General features: G+C 56.6%; 1 protein-coding gene across 1 annotated transcript; it reads left to right on the top strand.

Annotated features, from left to right (window-relative positions):
* Nucleotides 1-9,991: 9,991 nt before the first annotated feature.
* Nucleotides 9,992-14,090, top strand: BOLA3 (bolA family member 3). Its single transcript, XM_068174390.1, has 4 exons — nucleotides 9,992-10,075; nucleotides 11,482-11,605; nucleotides 12,406-12,494; nucleotides 14,009-14,090. Exons 1-4 carry the CDS (start codon nucleotides 10,046-10,048, stop codon nucleotides 14,072-14,074), a joined length of 309 nt encoding a protein of 102 aa, XP_068030491.1. The 5' UTR covers nucleotides 9,992-10,045; the 3' UTR covers nucleotides 14,075-14,090.
* The last annotated feature ends 3,495 nt before the right edge of the window (nucleotides 14,091-17,585 follow it).

The raw sequence follows: 17,585 nt of genomic DNA, 5'->3' as shown, positions 1-17,585 counted from the left end.
GTGCGGGATCACCTCGTGTTTACCGTCACCCTCCTTCCCCCACATCGCGCACGGGCACGGATCAGCAGGATCTCGGTAAAGCAGCCTGAACATTGACGTGGTCTGATTTTAAACCTGTAAATAGGGAAAGAAATTTTTTTAAAAGCACTTTCACCTAGATTTAAAAAAAAAAAAAAAAAAAAAAAGGAAGCGAAACTTAAAAAAAGCAAACAGCTCCCCTCTTTCCTCTCCCCCCACTCCCCCCCAACTTGAAGCAGTATGTTTTAAACAAGATTATCGTGGGAGAACTGTAAATAGTGGCAGAATATTTAACATGCTTTGTCCGTCCTTCATCATTAATGAATTTTTTTTGTTTGGTTTTTTTTGGATTTTTTTTTGTTTTTCGTTCGTTTTTTAACCGTAATCTGTAAAGTCGCATATATTTGACAAGGAAACTCGACGAGCTATTCCCGCTTTTCTTAGAAATACCCAATAGCATATCAGGATTGTAAGAGTCAGATTTTAGGGACGCCGGCGGGCGATGCCGGGGACCCGCCGTGTCGCCGTGGTTCGGAACGCGGGGCGGGGACGATCTGGGGCCGGGTTCGGGTGCCGGCCCCGTTGGTGTCGCCCGGGGTCTCTGGCTGGCGTGACGGGGGTGCCTTGGAGGAGAAGGAGCGTTGGGAGAAGGCGATGGTCCGTGGAACCTGTCTAAGTCCTGCTTCCTCAGAGGTTTTTCGGTGCAGGGAGGGGTCGGTCCGGCGCGGCGGGTTTGGCCCGGGAGAGCGGGGAGCTGCCGGCGCCGCGGGTCGGGGAGCGAGAACTGCTGCAGTCTCAACGTTTTTACACTACATAAACTTTGTCTAACCTACCTCAACTCTCAGTCATTACGAATTCGCACGCTTCAGACTTCTACACAAACTCGAAATCTATGCACAGCTCTTTACCCCTTGCTGCTGAGAGGCTGTTTCCAAGCAAAATCTTTTCCCTTTACCCGTCCCGGCGGCCGCGCTCGTCCCGCCCGTGCCGAAGCCGCGGGGGTCGCGGAGCTCGGGGGGAGGGATGTTTTTAACGAGTGGGATGTGGGGACCTGGTTTTGCAGCAGGTCGTGGCCACATTGGTGCTAGAACAACACCCGTGGTGGAAACCCCAGGGAGGGCTCGGCACGGGGAGCCCCGACCGGCTCCTCCGTCCCGCTTTGGTTTTATCTGGCCGCGGTGCTTCGCCTTGGGCAGGAAACGGGGGATGCAATTTGGGTCCCCCTCCATCTCAATGCTCTCGGCATGAGGCATGGGAAGGAGAAGGAAACCAGAATCCCTGAGGTGCCTCAATTGCTGATTTTTCCTTTTAATACTGGAGTACGCTTTGTGGGCTCTATAAGGCATATTTTTATTAAATGAAATCTTGTAATACAAACGGTGCTATGGTGTTTTAACAAACTGTATCACGCTTCTGCCTGATTCCATCTCGCTGAGGTGCTACTAATGTATATATCAAATTAAGGAACCAAGATAAACAAAAACAAAAACAAAAAACAAAAAAAAAAAAAAAATTAAGCAATGTCGTTGAGAAGGAAGTTTACTTTTCTGGAGCGACAGCTCGAGGCGTGCCGGGAGCCGGTTGGGTTTATGCAAACTGAAAGAGGCGCCGCGTCGCGGTGGAGCCGTTCCCTGCGGTTCCGGGGCGGGCGTGGTCCCGGGATGAGGTGCTAGAGGTGACATCCGGGCGTGGGGCTCGGCCAGGTGTGTGGTCATGGTGCTCGGCCACAGTGCTTGGACAGGTGTGTGGTCATGGTGCTTGGACAGGATGCTCGGCCAGGTGTGTGGTCATGGTGCTCGGCCACAGTGCTTGGACAGGTGTGTGGTCATGGTGCTTGGGCAGGTTGCTCAGCCAGGGGTGTGGTCATGGTGCTCAACCGCGGTGCTTGGCCAGGTATGTGGTCACGGTGCTTGGCTGCAGCACTTGGACAGGGTGCTCGGACGTGGCGTGTGGACATAAGTGCTCGGACACGGTGCTCAGCCACACGTGGTGGCTGTGGCGCTCAGTCACGGTGCTCGGTCACACATCGTAGACGCGGCGCTTGGACTCGCTCGCTCAGGCTCAAAATGCTCGGCCACAGGTCATGGACATGGTGCTCGGCCACAGGTCATGGACATAGGGTGGTCTTGGACATGGTGCTCAGGAACAGTGCTCGGCCACTCTTTGTGGACACAGTGCTCGGACGTGGCGCTCGGCCGTGGTGCTCAGTGCGGTGCTCAGACGCGGTGTGTGGATGTGGTGCTTGGTCCCCGTGCTTGGCCACTCATGATGGACGTGGTGCTTGGACGTGGTGCTTGGACATGGTGCTTGGACGTGGTGCTCGGTCCCACTGCTTGGCCACACATGATGGACATGATGCTCGGACGTGGTGCTCGGACATGGTGCTCAACTGCGGTGCTTGGACGTGGTGCTTGGACACGCATCGTGGACACGGTGCTCAGGCACGGTGCTCGGACGTGGTGCGTGGACATGGTGCTGTGTTTGGTGCTTGGACTTGGTGCATGGACGCGGTGCTCTGCTGTGGTGCTCGGACATGGTGCATGGACATGGTGCATGGACGTGGTGCTTGACCGCAGTGCTCGGACATGGTTCTCGGACGTGGTGCGTGGACATGGTGCATGGACATGGTGCTCGGGCATGGTGCTCAGCCATGCACCATGGACGTGGTGCTCAGCCATACTGTGTGGACATGATGTGTGGACAGTGCTTGACCACAGTGCTCGGACCTGGTGCTTGGACATGGTTCATGGGCATTGGTGCTCAGACGTGGTGTGTGGACATTGGTGCTCAGACATGGTGTGTGGACATGGTTCATGGACATTGGTGCCCAGATGTGGTGAGTGGGCACGGTGCTTGGACATGGTGCATGGATATTGGTGCTCAGACATGCTGGACATTGATGCTTGGACATGGTGAGTGGACATTGGTGCTTGGCCATGCACTGTGGACGTGGTGCTCGGGTATGGTGGGTGGACACAGTGCTCAGACGTGGCACATGGACACGGGTGCTCTGCTTGGTGCTTGGACTCGACTCGGTGCTTGGCCATGGTTCCTGGACCCGTGCTCGGCCGTGGTGCTTGGACACGGCCCATGGCCGTGGTGCTCGGCCACGATGTGATTTGACCACGTGCTGTGGACATGGTGCTTGAGCGTGGTGCTCCATGGTGGTGCTTGGGCACGGTGTGTGAACACAGTGCTTGGACACGGTGGTTGGGCATGGAGCATGGACATGGTGCTCAGACATGGAGCGTGGACATGATGGTTGGGCCGAGCATGGACACGGTGGTTGCCCAGAGCATGGACAGTGCTCGGACACGGAGCATGGATATGATGGATGGGCACAGAACACGGACACGGTGGTTGCCCACCCTGCACGGGCATGGAGCATGGACACGGTGGTTGCCCAGAGCGTGGACACTGTGGTTGCCCACACTGCACGGGCATGGCGCACAGCTCAGTGCTGCTCGGGCACCAGGCACCCCCATGGCACCGCCCGGCCGGGCCCGGTCCTGGCGCTGCTCCCCTTCAGCACCAACCTTGAGCAGCCAACCTTGCACTCCTGGTGCTCAGCGCCGCGCCAGCCCCATGTCAATCCCTGTGTCCGTCACCGTGTCCATCACTGCATCCATCCCTGTGTCCATCCCTGTGTCCATCCTTGTGTCCGTCACCGTGTCCATCCCATGTCCATCCCTGTGTCCATCCCGTGTCCATCACTGCATCCATCCCTGTGTCCATCCCATGTCCATCCCTGTGTCCGTCACCGTGTCCATCACTGCATCCATCCCTGTGTCCATCCCGTGTCCATCACTGCATCCATCCCTGTGTCCATCCCATGTCCATCCCTGTGTCCGTCACCGTGTCCATCACTGCATCCATCCCTGTGTCCGTCACCGTGTCCATCACTGCATCCATCCCTGTGTCCATCCCATGTCCATCCCTGTGTCCATCCCGTGTCCATCCCTGTGTCCATCCCGTGTCCATCACTGCATCCATCCCTGTGTCCATCCCATGTCCATCCCTGTGTCCATCCCTGTGTCCATCCCATGTCCATCCCTGTGTCCATCACCGTGTCCATCCCTGTGTCCATCCCATGTCCATCCTATGTCCATCTCTGTGTCCATCACTGCATCCATCCCTGTGTCCATCTCTGTGTCCATCACCGTGTCCATCACTGCATCCATCCCTGTGTCCATCCCGTGTCCATCCTTGTGTCCGTCACCGTGTCCATCCCATGTCCATCCCATGTCCATCCCATGTCCATCCCTGTGTCCATCCCATGTCCATCCCATGTCCATCTCTGTGTCCATCACTGCATCCATCCCTGTGTCCATCTCTGTGTCCATCACCATGTCCATCTAATGTTCATCCTGGTGTCCATCCCGTGTCCATCCCGTGTCCATCCTGGTGTCCATCCTGGTGTCCATCCCGTGTCCATCCCGTGTCCATCCTGTGTCCATCTCGGTGTCCATCCCGTGTCCATCCCGTGTCCATCCCGCGTCCATCCCGTGTCCAGCCCTGTCCAGGCTCCTGCAGCTCCTCGCTCTCCCCGGCTCCTCCCATCTCTTTCTTTTCCCCTTCCCCTTTTTTGGGTTGATTTTCCTTTTTTTGGGGTTTCTTGGTGCTACTTCCCCCCCGCGCCCCCCAGCAGATACCTCAGCCCCAGCCCCGGGTGCAGCTTCTCCGGGATCAGGGATCCTTTCCCGCATTTCTGGGATCCTTTCCCAAATTTCCAAGATCCTTTCCCGCATTTCTGGGATCCTTTCCCAAATTTCCAAGATCCTTTCCCGCATTTCTGGGATCCTTTCCCAAATTTCCAAGATCCTTTCCCGCATTTCTGGGATCCTTTCCCAAATTTCCAAGATCCTTTCCCGCATTTCTGGGATCAGGGATTCTTTTCCCTGCATTTCCAGGATCAGGGATCCCTTCCCGCATTTCTGGGATCCTTTCCCGCATTCCCGAGATCCTTTCCCGCATTCCCAAGATCCTTTCCCACATTTCTGGGATCCTTTCCCAAATTTCCAAGATCGTTTCCTGAACTTCTGGGATCAGGGATCCTTTTCCCTGCATTTCCAGGATCAGGGATCCCTTCCTGCATTTCTGGGATCCTTTCCCACATTTCTGGGATCAGGGATCCTTTCCCGCATTCCCAAGATCCTTTCCCGCATTTCTGGGATCCTTTCCCAAATTTCCAAGATCCCTTCCTGAACTTCTGGGATCAGGGATCCTTTTCCCTGCATTTCCAGGATCAGGGATCCCTTCCCGCATTCCCAAGATCCTTTCCCGCATTTCTGGGATCCTTTCTCGCATTTCCGGGATCCCTTCCCGCATTTCCGGGATCCCTTCCCGCATTTCTGGGATCCTTTTCCCCGCATTTCCGGGATCCTTTTCCCCGCATTTCCGGGATCCTTTCCCGCATTTCCGGGATCCGGGATCCTTTCGGGGTTTCCTCCTCCATTTCCCTCCTTTTCCCTTTTCCGCCCGGGTTTTTCCCCATTTCTGCGCCTCCTTCAGGGATTTTCGACCCCGCCGCAATTTCCTCATTTGGGTTCCGGGAGCGAGGAGGGTTTGTGGGTGCGTGGGAATTTGTATTTTGGAAATTTGTATTTTATTTTATTTTATTTCATTTTATTTTAATTTAATTTTATTTCATTTCATTTAATTTTAATTTTATTTCATTTAATTTTATTTTATTTCATTTAATTTTATTTTATTTCATTTAATTTTAATTTTATTTCATTTTATTTTATTTATATTTCATTTTATTTCATTTTATTTCATTTCATTTTATTTGGAAATTGGGGTTTTTTTTATTATTTTATCTTTTCTTTTGGAAATTATTTTTTTTTTAATTTTGATTTTATTTTAGAAATTTTATTTTATTTTGATTTTTAAATTTTTTTTAATTTCTATTTTTTTTTAAATTTCTTTTATTTTGGAAATTTAATTTTATTTTATTGTATTTTATTTGGAAATTCTATTTTTTTTATTTGGATTTTTAAAATTTTTATTTTATTTTTAATTTTTTAAATTTTTTTTTTATTTTATTTTATTTTATTTTATTTTATTTTATTTTATTTTATTTTATTTTTTTGCACCGTGGCAATTCCAAATTGACAACCCGAGCGCGTTTCTTGTGGGATTTGGGAATTTGGCCGGAGGCGGGGCGGCTGTTCTGGCGCTTTTGGGATTTTATTGGGATTTTTTATTGATTTTTTGGGATATTTTGGGGGATTTTTTTTGGGGGGGGTGTTCCAGTGCTTTTTGGGATTTATTTTGGGCTGTTCCAGCATTATTTGGGATTTATTTTGGGATTTTTTTGGGATTTTTTGGGGATTTTTCCAGGGTGTTCCGGCGCTGTTTGGGGTTTATTTTGGGATTTATTTTGGGATTTATTTTGGGATTTATTTTGGGATTTATTTTGGGATTTTTTTGGGATTTTTCTGGGGTGTTCCGGCGCTGTTTGGGGTTTATTTTGGGATTTATTTTGGGATTTTTTGGGGATTTTTCCGGGGTGTTCTGGCACTGTTTGGGGTTTATTTTGGGATTTATTTCGGGGTTTATTTTGGGATTTATTTTGGGGTTTACTTTGGGATTTATTTTGGGATTTATTTTGGGATTTTTCCGGGGTGTTCCGGCACTGTTTGGGGTTTATTTTGGGATTTTTTGGGATTTATTTTGGGATATATTTTGGGATTTTTTGGGGATTTTTCCGGGGTGTTCCCGCGCTGTTTGCGGTTTATTTTGGGGTTTATTTTGGGATTTTTTTTGGGATTTATTTTGGGATTTTTTGGGGGTTTTTCCGTGGTGTTCCGGCGCTGTTTGGAGTTTACTATGGGATTTATTTTGGGGTTTATTTTGGGATTTATTTGGGATTTATTTTGGGATTTATTTTGGGATTTATTTTGGGATTTTTCCGGGGTGTTCCGGCACTGTTTGGGGTTTATTTTGGGGTTTATTTTGGGATTTATTTTGGGATTTTTTGGGGATTTTTCCGGGGTGTTCCGGCGCTGTTTGGGGTTTATTTTGGGATATTTTGGGATTTATTTTGGAATTTATTTTGGGATTTATTTTGGGATTTTTCCGGGGTGTTCCGGCACTGTTTGGGGTTTATTTTGGGATTTTTTGGGGATTTTTCCGGGGTGTTCCGGCGCTGTTTGGGGTTTATTTTGGGGTTTATTTTGGGATTTTTTGGGGATTTTTCCGGGGTGTTCCGGCGCTGTTTGGGGTTTATTTTGGGATTTTTTGGGATGCATTTTGGGGTTTATTTTGGGATTTTTTGGGGATTTTTCCGGGGTGTTCCGGCGCTGTTTGGGGTTTTTCTGGGACGGCGGCAGCTGCGGGGGAGGCACCGCGGGGGCGTCCCAAATTCCCTTTAGGATTTCTGGCTGGGCTCGCACTGGGGTTACTTGAAATGAAGTTTTCGGGGCGGATCGAGGAGCGGTAGAATTTTTTCCCACGTCTCAAGGCAATAGGATTAATTAATTAATGAATTAATTAACATGTAATTAAACTGTAGATACTCCTAGGACAGGAAATTGATGCCGATAATTTTATTTTGTATCGTTTTCCCTTTTTCTCTTTGTGTTGTTTTCCCCCTTTTCCCTCCTTTTCTTTCCCCCAGTGTTTCAATAAATTTATTTTTTAGGATTCCTAAAAATCGCAAGTTCGGATCCTCCCCTCCGGTTTTGGTTTTGTTTTTTTGGGGTTTTCTTTTTGTTCTGTTGTTGTTTATTTTTAATTTGTATTTTATTCTGAGTTGGGCTGTGTTATTATTCCCGATACCTTTAAAATATTGTGGGTGTTTTAATAAATTTTATATTTATTTTTTGCACTCAACACGAGACTCGGCTGCAATTCCTGCGGGATTGGGGTTTTTGGGGGTTTTGGGGGCTGGTATTTTTGGGATTGGGTGTTTTGGGATTTTTGGGGTTTTGGGGATTGGGGGTTTTGGGATTTTTGGGGTTTTTGAGGTTGGGATTTTGGGATTGAGGTTTTCAGGGCTGGGGTTTTGGGATTGGGGGGTCTGCATGTGGGAATTGGGGGCAGGATTGGGGTTTGTGGGATCGGGGTTTTGGGGGTTGGTATTTTTGGGATTGGGGTTTTGGGGGTTGGGGGTTTTGGGATTTTTGGGGTTTTTGGGAGTGAGGTTTTGGGATTGGGGGGGTCTGGGTGTGGGAATTGGGGCAGGATTGGGTTTTGGGGGGTTTTGGGGTTGGGGTTTTTGGGGTTGGGGGTCTGGGTGTGGGAATTGGGGCAGGATTGGGTTTTGGGGGTTTTTGGGATTGAGGTTTTGGGACTGGGGGCTCTGGGTGTGGGAATTGGGGCAGGATTGGGTTTTGGGGGTTTTTGGGGTTGGGGTTTTTGGGATTGGGGGGTCTGGGTGTGGGAATTGGGGCAGGATTGGGTTTTGGGGGATTGGAGTCTTGGGGTTTTGGGGGTTGGTATTTTAGGGATTTAGGTTTTGAGGGCTGGGGGTTTTGGGGTTTTTTGGGTTTTTGGGATTGAGGTTTTGGGATTGGGGGGTCTGGGTGTGGGAATTGGGGCAGGATTGGGTTTTGGGGGTTTTTGGGGTTGGGGTTTTTGGGATTGGGGGGTCTGGGTGTGGGAATTGGGGCAGGATTGGGTTTTGGGGGTTTTTGGGGTTGGGGTTTTTGGGATTGGGGGGTCTGGGTGTGGGAATTGGGGCAGGATTGGGTTTTGGGGGATTGGAGTCTTGGGGTTTTGGGGGTTGGTATTTTTGGGATTTAGGTTTTGAGGGCTGGGGGTTTTGGGTTTGGTTTTTTTGGTTTTTGGGTTTTTGGGTTTGGGTTTGGTTTGGTTTTTTGGGTTTTTGGGATTGAGGTTTTGGGATTGGGGGGTCTGGGTGTGGGAATTGGGGCAGGATTGGGTTTGGGGGGTTTTTGGGGTTGGGGTTTTTGGGATTGGGGGGTCTGGGTGTGGGAATTGGGGCAGGATTGGGTTTTGGGGGTTTTTGGGGCTGGGGGCTCTGGGTGTGGGGAGTGGGGGCAGAGCAGAATTGGGGTCCTTTTGGGGGGGATCAGGATGGAGTCTCCATCTATGGGATGAGAGGGGGATGGGATCCTTTTGGGATTCTTTTGGGGGTCGGGATGGGACCCCGGATAGGGGAATTGAGGGGGGCAGGAGGGGCCTTTTGTGGGGTCAGGAGGGGTTTTTTGGGGGTCAGGATGGGTTTTTTTGGGGGTCGGGGGGGTTTTGTGGGGTCAGGGGGTTTTTGTGGGGACGGGGGGGGGGTTTGGGTCAGGGAGGGTTTTGGGGTCAGGAAGGTTTTTTTGGGGGTCAGTTGGGGCTTTTTGGGCTGAGCTGGGGGTATTTTTTGGGCTCAGTTGTGGTTTTTTTTGGGTCAGTTGTGGTTATTTTTTTGGGGCTCAGTTGTGGGTATTTTTTGGGGTCAGTTGGGGGTATTTTTTGGTCTCAGTTGGGTTTTTTTTTTGGGCTCAGTTGTGGTTTTTTTGGGCTCAGTGGTGGTTATTTTTTGGGCTCAGTTGGGTTTTTTTTGGGGGTCAGTTGGGTTTTTTTGGGGTCAGTTGTGGTTATTTTTTGGGCTCAGTTGTGGTTTTTTTTGGGTCAGTTGTGGTTATTTTTTTGGGGCTCAGTTGTGGTTATTTTTTGGGTCAGTTGGGGGTATTTTTTGGTCTCAGTTGTGGTTATTTTTTGGTCTCAGTTGGGTTTTTTTGGGCTCAGTTGGTTTTTTTGGGCTCAGTTGTGGTTTTTTTGGGGTCAGTTGTGGTTATTTTTTTGGGGCTCAGCTGGGGGTATTTTTTGGTCTCAGTTGTGGTTATTTTTTGGTCTCAGTTGGGTTTTTTTTGGGGTCAATTGTGGGTTTTTGGGGTCAGTTGTTGTTATTTTGGGGCTCAGCTCGGGATCCTTTGTGGGGCCATCGGGCGCCATGCCGTGCTCCTCCGAGCCACCAGGCGGCGCTCGAGCGGCGCAGCGCTGGCCCCGCCCCTTTTGCCAGCCGCGCCCTCTGATTGGCTGAGGCGGAGGTGACCCCGGCGCGCCCCCCGGCATGGCGGCGGCGGGGCTGAGCCGCGGCCCGGTGAGTGCCCGTCAGTCCCCGGGTCCCTGTGCCCCTGTCCCCGTGTCCCCCGGTCCCTGTTCCCTTGTCCCCTTGTCCCTGTCCCCGTGTCCCTGTGCCCCTGTGCCCGTGTCCCCCGGTCCCTGTTCCCTTGTCCCCTTGTCCCTGTCCCCGTGTCCCTCTCCCCGTTCCCCCGGTCCTTGTCCCCGTGTCCCCCGGTCTCCGTCCCCGTGTCCCTGTCCCCGTGTCTCCCGGTCCCTGTCCCCGTGTCCCTGTCCCCGTTTCTCCCGGTCTCCGTCCCCGTGTCCCCCGTGTCCCTGTCCCCGTGTCCCCCGGTCCCTGTCCCCGGTCCCTGTCCCCGTGTCTCCCGGTCCCTGTCCCCATGTCCCTGTCCCCGTGTCCCCCGGTCCCTGTCCCCGTGTCCCTGTCCCCGTGTCCCCCGGTCCCTGTCCCCGTGTCCCTGTCCCCGTGTCCCCCGGTCCCTGTCCCCGTGTCCCTGTCCCCGTGTCCCCCGTGTCCCTGTCCCCGTGTCCCTGTCCCCGTGTCCCCCGGTCCCTCTCCCCGTTCCCCCCTGTCCTTGTCCCCGGTCCCCGGTCCCTGTCCCCATGTCCCTGTCCCCGTGTCCCCCGGTCCCTGTCCCCGTGTCCCCTTCCCTGTGTCCCCCGGTCCTTGTCCCCGGTCCCCGGTCCCTGTCCCCGTGTCCCTGTCCCCGTGTCCCCCGGTCCCTGTCCCCGTGTCTCCCGGTCCCTGTCCCCGGTCCCTGTCCCCGTGTCCCCCGGTCCCTGTCCCCGTGTCCCCTTCCCTGTGTCCCCCGGTCCTTGTCCCCGGTCCCCGGTCCCTGTCCCCGTGTCCCTGTCCCCGTGTCCCCCGGTCCCTGTCCCCGTGTCCCCCGGTCCCTGTCCCCGTGTCCCCCGGTCCTTGTCCCCGTATCCCCCGTGTCCCTGTCCCCGTGTCTCCGGTCCCTGTCCCCGTGTCCCTGTCCCGTGTTCTCCGGTCCCTGTCCCCGTGTCCCTGTCCCCGTGTCCCCTTCCCTTTGTCCCCCGGTCCTTGTCCCCGGTCCCTGTCCCCGTATCCCCCGTGTCCCTTTCCCCGTGTCCCCTTCCCTGTGTCCCCCCGGTGCCGGTAAGCGCGGCCCGCGCCCCCTCCCGGTGTCCGGGCCCGCTTCCCCGCCCTCTCCCGGTGTTCCCTCTTTCCTGGTACCGCTCCCGGTGCTTCCGCTCCTCCCGCTGTCCCCCAGGCACAGGTAACCCCCCCCGGCCGCTCCCCCGGTGAGGGCAGCTCCGGTTCGCCCCCATCTCCCGGTTCTCCGCAGCTTCTTGTGCCCGCTCCAGTACCGGCAGCTTTCCCGTCCCGTCCCGTCCCTCCCTGCCGCGTTCCCGGGGCTGTTTCGGGGTCCCCCCGGGTCTCTCAGGGCCGTTTCCCCCCAGCTCTGGCTGCGCTGCCGCTCCTGGCGGGGTTTGGCCTCCGGGACGGACGGGGAGTCGCGCCTGGCCCGGCTGCTGCGGGAGAAGTTCCCGCGGGCCTCGGCCATCAAGGTCGTGGATATCTCAGGTACGGAACAGCTCCAGGAGCTCCTAAACCCGCTCCTGGTGCTCCTAAACCCGCTCCTGGTGCTCCTAAACCTGCTCCTGGTGATCCTAAACCTGCTCTTTGTGCTTCCAAACCTGCTCCTGGTGCTCCTAAACCCGCTCCAGGTGCTCCTAAACCTGCTCTTTGTGGTTCCAAACCTGCTCCTGGTGCTCCTAAACCCGCTCCAGGTGCTCCTAAACCTGCTCTTTGTGCTTCCAAACCTGCTCCTGGTGCTCCTAATCCCGCTTCTGGTGATCCTAAACCTGCTCCTGGTGATCCTAAATCTGCTCCTGGTGATCCTTATCCCGCTCCTGGTGCTCCTAAACCCGCTCCTGGTGCTCCTAAACCCGCTCCTGGTGCTCCTAAACCTGCTCCTGGTGATCCTAAACCCGCTTCTGGTGATCCTAAACCTGCTCCTGGTGATCCTAAACCCGCTCTTTGTGCTTCCAAACCTGCTCTTGGTGCTCCTAAGCCCGCTCTTTGTAGCCCCAAACCAGCTCTTTGTAGCCTTAAACCTGCTCTTGGTGCTCCTAAACCGGCTCTTTGTGCTCCTAAACCCGCTCTTGGTTGCCCTAAGCCCGGTTTTTGTGCTCCTAAACCCGCTCTTGGTTGCCCTAAGCCCGGTTTTTAGTGGGGAGCCCGGTCAGTCTCCAGCCCCCCCTGGGCCGTGGGGAACACCAGACAGGGCAGGAGGGGGAGGGTGCTCAAGCCTTGACTTGAACTGACGTTAATTGATGCTAACTGGCGTTAATTGGCGTTAATTAATTGGGCCGGGTCGCCAGGAGGCTGCGGCGCCATGTACGAGATCCACGTGGAGTCGGAGGAGTTCCGGGAGAAGCGGCCGGTGCAGCAGCACCAGATGGTGACACAGGTGTGGGGCACGGGGAGAGGGGACGGGGAACGGGGAGAGAGGGAACGGGAACGGGGAGAGAGGGAGAGGGAACGGGGAGAGAGGACGGGGAACGGGGAGAGAGGGAACGGGAACGGGAATGGGGGAGAGGGAACGGGGAGAGAGGGACAGGGAACGGGGGAGAGGGACAGGGAACGGGAATGGGGGAGAGGGAATGGGGAGAGAGGGACAGGGAACGGGAATGGGGGAGAGGGAACGGGGAGAGAGGGACAGGGAACGGGAATGGGGGAGAGGGAACGGGGAGAGAGGGACAGGGAACGGGAATGGGGGAGAGGGAACGGGGAGAGAGGGACAGGGAACGGGGGAGAGGGACAGGGAACGGGAATGGGGGAGAGGGAACGGGGAGAGAGGGACAGGGAACGGGAATGGGGGAGAGGGAACGGGGAGAGAGGGACAGGGAACGGGGACAGAGGGACAGGGAACGGGAATGGGGGAATGGGGAGAGAGGGACAGGGAACGGGAATGGGGGAGAGGGAATGGGGAAAGAGGGACAGGGAACGGGAATGGGAACAGGAGAGAGGGACAGGGAACGGGAATGGGGGAGAGGGAACGGGGAGAGAGGGACAGGGAACAGGAGAGGGGATGGGGTATGGGGAGAGGGAACAGGGAGAGGGGATGGGAAACGGGAATGGGGGAGAGGAAACGAGAATGGGGGAGAGAGGGACAAGGAACGGGGAGAGAGGGACAGGGAATGGGAGTGGGAACGGGGAGAGAGGGACAGGGAACGGGGAGAGAGGGACAGGGAGAGAGGGACAGGGAACAGGAGAGGGGATGGGGAGAGGGGATGGGGAATGGGGAATGGGGAGAGGGGACGGGGAACGGGAATGGGGGAGAGGAAACGGGAATGGGGGAGAGATGGACAGGGAACGGGGAGAGAGGGACAGGGAACGGGAGAGGGAACGGGGAGAGAGGGACAGGGAATGGGAATGGGGGAGAGGGAACGGGGAGAGAGGGACAGGGAACAGGAGAGGGGATGGGGTATGGGGAGAGGGAATGGGGAATGGGGAGAGGGAACAGGGAGAGGGGATGGGGAACGGGAATGGGGGAGAGGAAACGGGAATGGGGGAGAGAGGGACAAGGAACGGGGAGAGAGGGACAGGGAATGGGAGTGGGAACGGGGAGAGAGGGACAGGGAACAGGAGAGGGGATGGGGTATGGGGAGAGGGAATGGGGAATGGGGAGAGGGAACGGGGAGAGAAGGACAGGGAACGGGAGAGGGAACGGAGAGAGGGACAGGGAGAGAGGGACGGAATGGGGAGAGGGAATGGGAATGGGAGAGGGACAGGGAATGGGGAGAGAGGGGATGGAGGAGAGGGAACAGGGAGAGGGGGAATGGGAGAGGGATGGGGAGAGGGGACGGGGAACGGGAGCAGGGAGAGGGGATGGGAGCAGCTGGAATGGGTGGGAGGGAACGGGAGAGGGACCCCGTGGGGCTCCGAGCCCGGAGCCGGCCCTGAGCCGCGCGTGCCCTGCAGGCCCTGAGCGAGGAGATCAAGCACATGCACGGCCTGCGCATCTTCACCTCGGCCCCCAAGGCCTGAGGCTGCCCCGGGCCCACACACAGCTCCAGGAGGGGCTTGAGGCTGCCCCCAGCCCCACAGACAGCTCCAGGAGAGACCCAGGGCAGCCCCCAGCCCCACACACAGCTCCAGGAGAGACCCAGGGCAGCCCCCAGCCCCACAAACAGCTCCAGGAGGGGCCCAGGGCAGCCCCCAGCCCCACACACAGCTCCAGGAGGGGCTGAGGGCAGCCCCCAGCCCCACAAACAGCTCCAGGAGGGGCTGAGGGCAGCCCCCAGCCCCATGAAGAGCTCCAGGAGGGGCCCAGGGCAGCCCCCAGCCCCACAAACAGCTCCAGGAGGGGCTTGAGGCTGCCCCCAGCCCCACACACAGCTCCAGGAGAGACCCAGGGCAGCCCCCAGCCCCACAAACAGCTCCAGGAGAGACCCAGGGCAGCCCCCAGCCCCATGAAGAGCTCCAGGAGGGGCCCAGGGCAGCCCCCAGCCCCACAAACAGCTCCAGGAGAGACCCAGGGCAGCCCCCAGCCCCACACACAGCTCCAGGAGGGGCTTGAGGCTGCCCCCGGCCCCATGAAGAGCTCCAGGAGGGGCCCAGGGCAGCCCCCAGCCCCACAAACAGCTCCAGGAGAGACCCAGGGCAGCCCCTGGCCCCATGAAGAGCTCCAGGAGGGGCCCAGGGCAGCCCCCAGCCCCACAAACAGCTCCAGGAGAGACCCAGGGCAGCCCCCAGCCCCACAGACAGCTCCAGGAGAGACCCAGGGCAGCCCCCAGCCCCACACACAGCTCCAGGAGAGACCCAGGGCAGCCCCAAGCCCCACAAACAGCTCCAGGAGAGACCCAGGGCAGCCCCCAGCCCCATGAAGAGCTCCAGGAGGGGCCCAGGGCAGCCCCCGGCCCCATAAACAGCTCCAGGAGGGGCTTGAGGCTGCCCCCGGCCCCATGAAGAGCTCGAGGAGGGGCTCAGGGCAGCCCCCAGCCCCATAAACAGCTCCAGGAGGGGCTTGAGGCTGCCCCCGGCCCCATGAAGAGCTCGAGGAGGGGCTCAGGGCAGCCCCCAGCCCCATGAAGAGCTCCAGGAGGGGCTTGAGGCTGCCCCCAGCCCCATAAACAGCCCCAGGAGGGGCCCAGGGCAGCCCCTGGCCCCATGAAGAGCTCCAGGAGAGACCCAGGGCAGCCCCCGGCCCCATGAAGAGCTCCAGGAGGGGCCCAGGGCAGCCCCCGGCCCCATAAACAGCTCCAGGAGGGACTTGAGGCTGCCCCCAGCCCCATAAACAGCCCCAGGAGGGGCCCAGGGCAGCCCCCGGCCCCATAAACAGCTCCAGGAGGGACTTGAGGCTGCCCCCAGCCTCAATAAAGAGCCCCAGGAGAGACCCCAGCCTCAATAAAGAGCTCCAGGAGGGGCCCAGGGCTGCCCCCCTGGCTGTAAACCTCCCCCCAGTGGTGTGTGTTCAATCCTTGTGGGATGGGAGAAGGAGAGGAGAAACTCCTTTCCTCTGAAAGAAGAGCGGGAATGAACTTTATTATTATTTTATTGTTATTATTGTTGCCTTTGCCACACAGGAGGGACCCGTGGCACAGCCCAGAGCTGCTCCTCCCACCCAGGGACAGCCCACCCTGGGGCCAGGCACTTCTCCTCCTCACCCCCACGGGAGCTCAGGGCTCTGGGCCAGAGTCCACCTCTTTTATCCCAAAAAAAAAAAAAAAAAATCCCAAAAAGCACCTCACAAAAATCAGCTGAGCCGCTCTGGGCGTCCCGGGAGGCCAGGAGGGTCCTTCCAGGGGGGTTTAGCGGGTTCTGGAGCTCAGAAAGGTCCTTCAGGAGGGGTTCATCCATCCTTGGAGCCCAGGAGGGTTCCCTCAGGGGGGTTTATCCATCCTTGGAACCCAGGAGGGTTCCCTCAGGGGGGTTTATCCATCCTTGAGGGGTTTATCCATCCTTGGAGCCCAGGAGGGTCCTCCTGGAGGTTTTATCCATCCTTGGAGCACAGGAGGGTTCCCTCAGGGGGGTTTAGCTGTCCTTGTGGGATTTATCCATCCTTGGAGCCCAGAAGAGCCCTCCTGTGGGATTTATCCATCCTTGGAGTCCAGAAGAGCCCTCCTGTGGGATTTATCCATCCTTGGAGCCCAGAAAGGCCCTCCCAGGGTGTTTTATCCATCCTTGGAGCCCAGGAGGGTCCTCCTGTGGGATTTATCCATCCTTGGAGCCCAGGAGGGTCCTCCTGTGGGATTTATCCATCCTTGGAGCCCAGGAGGGTTCCCTCAGGGGGGTTTATCCATCCTTGAGGGGTTTATCCATCCTTGGAGCCCAGGAGGGTCCTCCTGTGGGATTTATCCATCCTTGGAGCACAGGAGGGTCCTCCTGGGCTGGAAGGGGGACTGAGGGGGAGTGGAAACGGGCAGGAGAGGGATCGGGGAGCGGGAAGGGCTGAGGGAGCGGGAATGGCTGAGGGAACGGGAATGGAGTGAGGGAACGGGAATGGAGTGAGGGAACAGAACAGGAATGGAGTGAGGGAACGGGAATGGAGTGAGGGAACGGGAATGGCTGAGGGAACGGAACCGGAATGGAGTGAGGGAGCGGAGAGGACAGAAGGAAGCGGGGAGGACTGAGGGAGCTGAGAGGGCTGAGGGAACGGGAATGGAGTGAGGGAACGGAACGGGAATGGAGTGAGGGGACAGAACGGGAATGGATTGAGGGGACGGAACGGGAATGGAGTGAGGGGACGGAACAGGAATGGAATGAGGGAACGGAACGGGAATGGAATGAGGGAACGGAACGGGAATGGAGTGAGGGAATGGGAATAGAGTGAGGAAACGGAACGGGAATGGAGTGAGGGAACGGAGTGAGGCAGCGGGAAAGGCTGAGGGAACGGGAATGGAGTGAGGGAACGGGAATGGAGTGAGGGAACGGGAATGGAGTGAGGGAGCGGGAATGGAGTGAGGGGACGGGAATAGAGTGAGGGAACGGAACGGGAATGGAGTGAGGGAACGGGAATGGAGTGAGGGAGCAGGAATGGCTGAGGGAACGGAGTGAGGGAACGGAACGAGAACGGAGTGAGGGAGCAGGAACGGAGTGAGGGAGCGGAGAGGACCGAGAGAAGCGGGAAGGGCTGAGGGAACGGAGTGAGCGAGCGGGAAGGAATGAGGGAGCGGACTGAGGGCAGCGGGAAGGGCGGAGGGAACGGATCGAGCCGAGCAGAGCCGGGCCGGGCTGCCCTGAGGGAGCGGGGGCGGCTCCTGCCGGGACCCGCCCGCGCTGGGGCTCACTCCAGCCTCTCACCCACCCACACTGTGCCCACTGCCGGAGCCGTGCGCGGTGACGCTGGATATCCAAAGCCGCCGATCCCACGGTGTTTATGTCATTTTCCACCCCGTTTGGAGCCGCCGCGGTCGCTCCGGGGCCCGGCCCGGTCCCGGCCCGGTCCCGGCGGCTCTCCCGCCGCCGAAGGTGAAACCATGAATGAATCACCTTTGGCCCGAACCCCATTGGCCACCGCCGGGGGGGGCGTGGCTTGCCGGCTATATAAAGCGCCGGA

Source organism: Anomalospiza imberbis, chromosome 28 (assembly GCF_031753505.1).
Source record: "Anomalospiza imberbis isolate Cuckoo-Finch-1a 21T00152 chromosome 28, ASM3175350v1, whole genome shotgun sequence".
Classification (NCBI taxonomy): domain Eukaryota; kingdom Metazoa; phylum Chordata; class Aves; order Passeriformes; family Viduidae; genus Anomalospiza; species Anomalospiza imberbis.
This window is presented reverse-complemented; position numbering and strand designations above follow the sequence as displayed.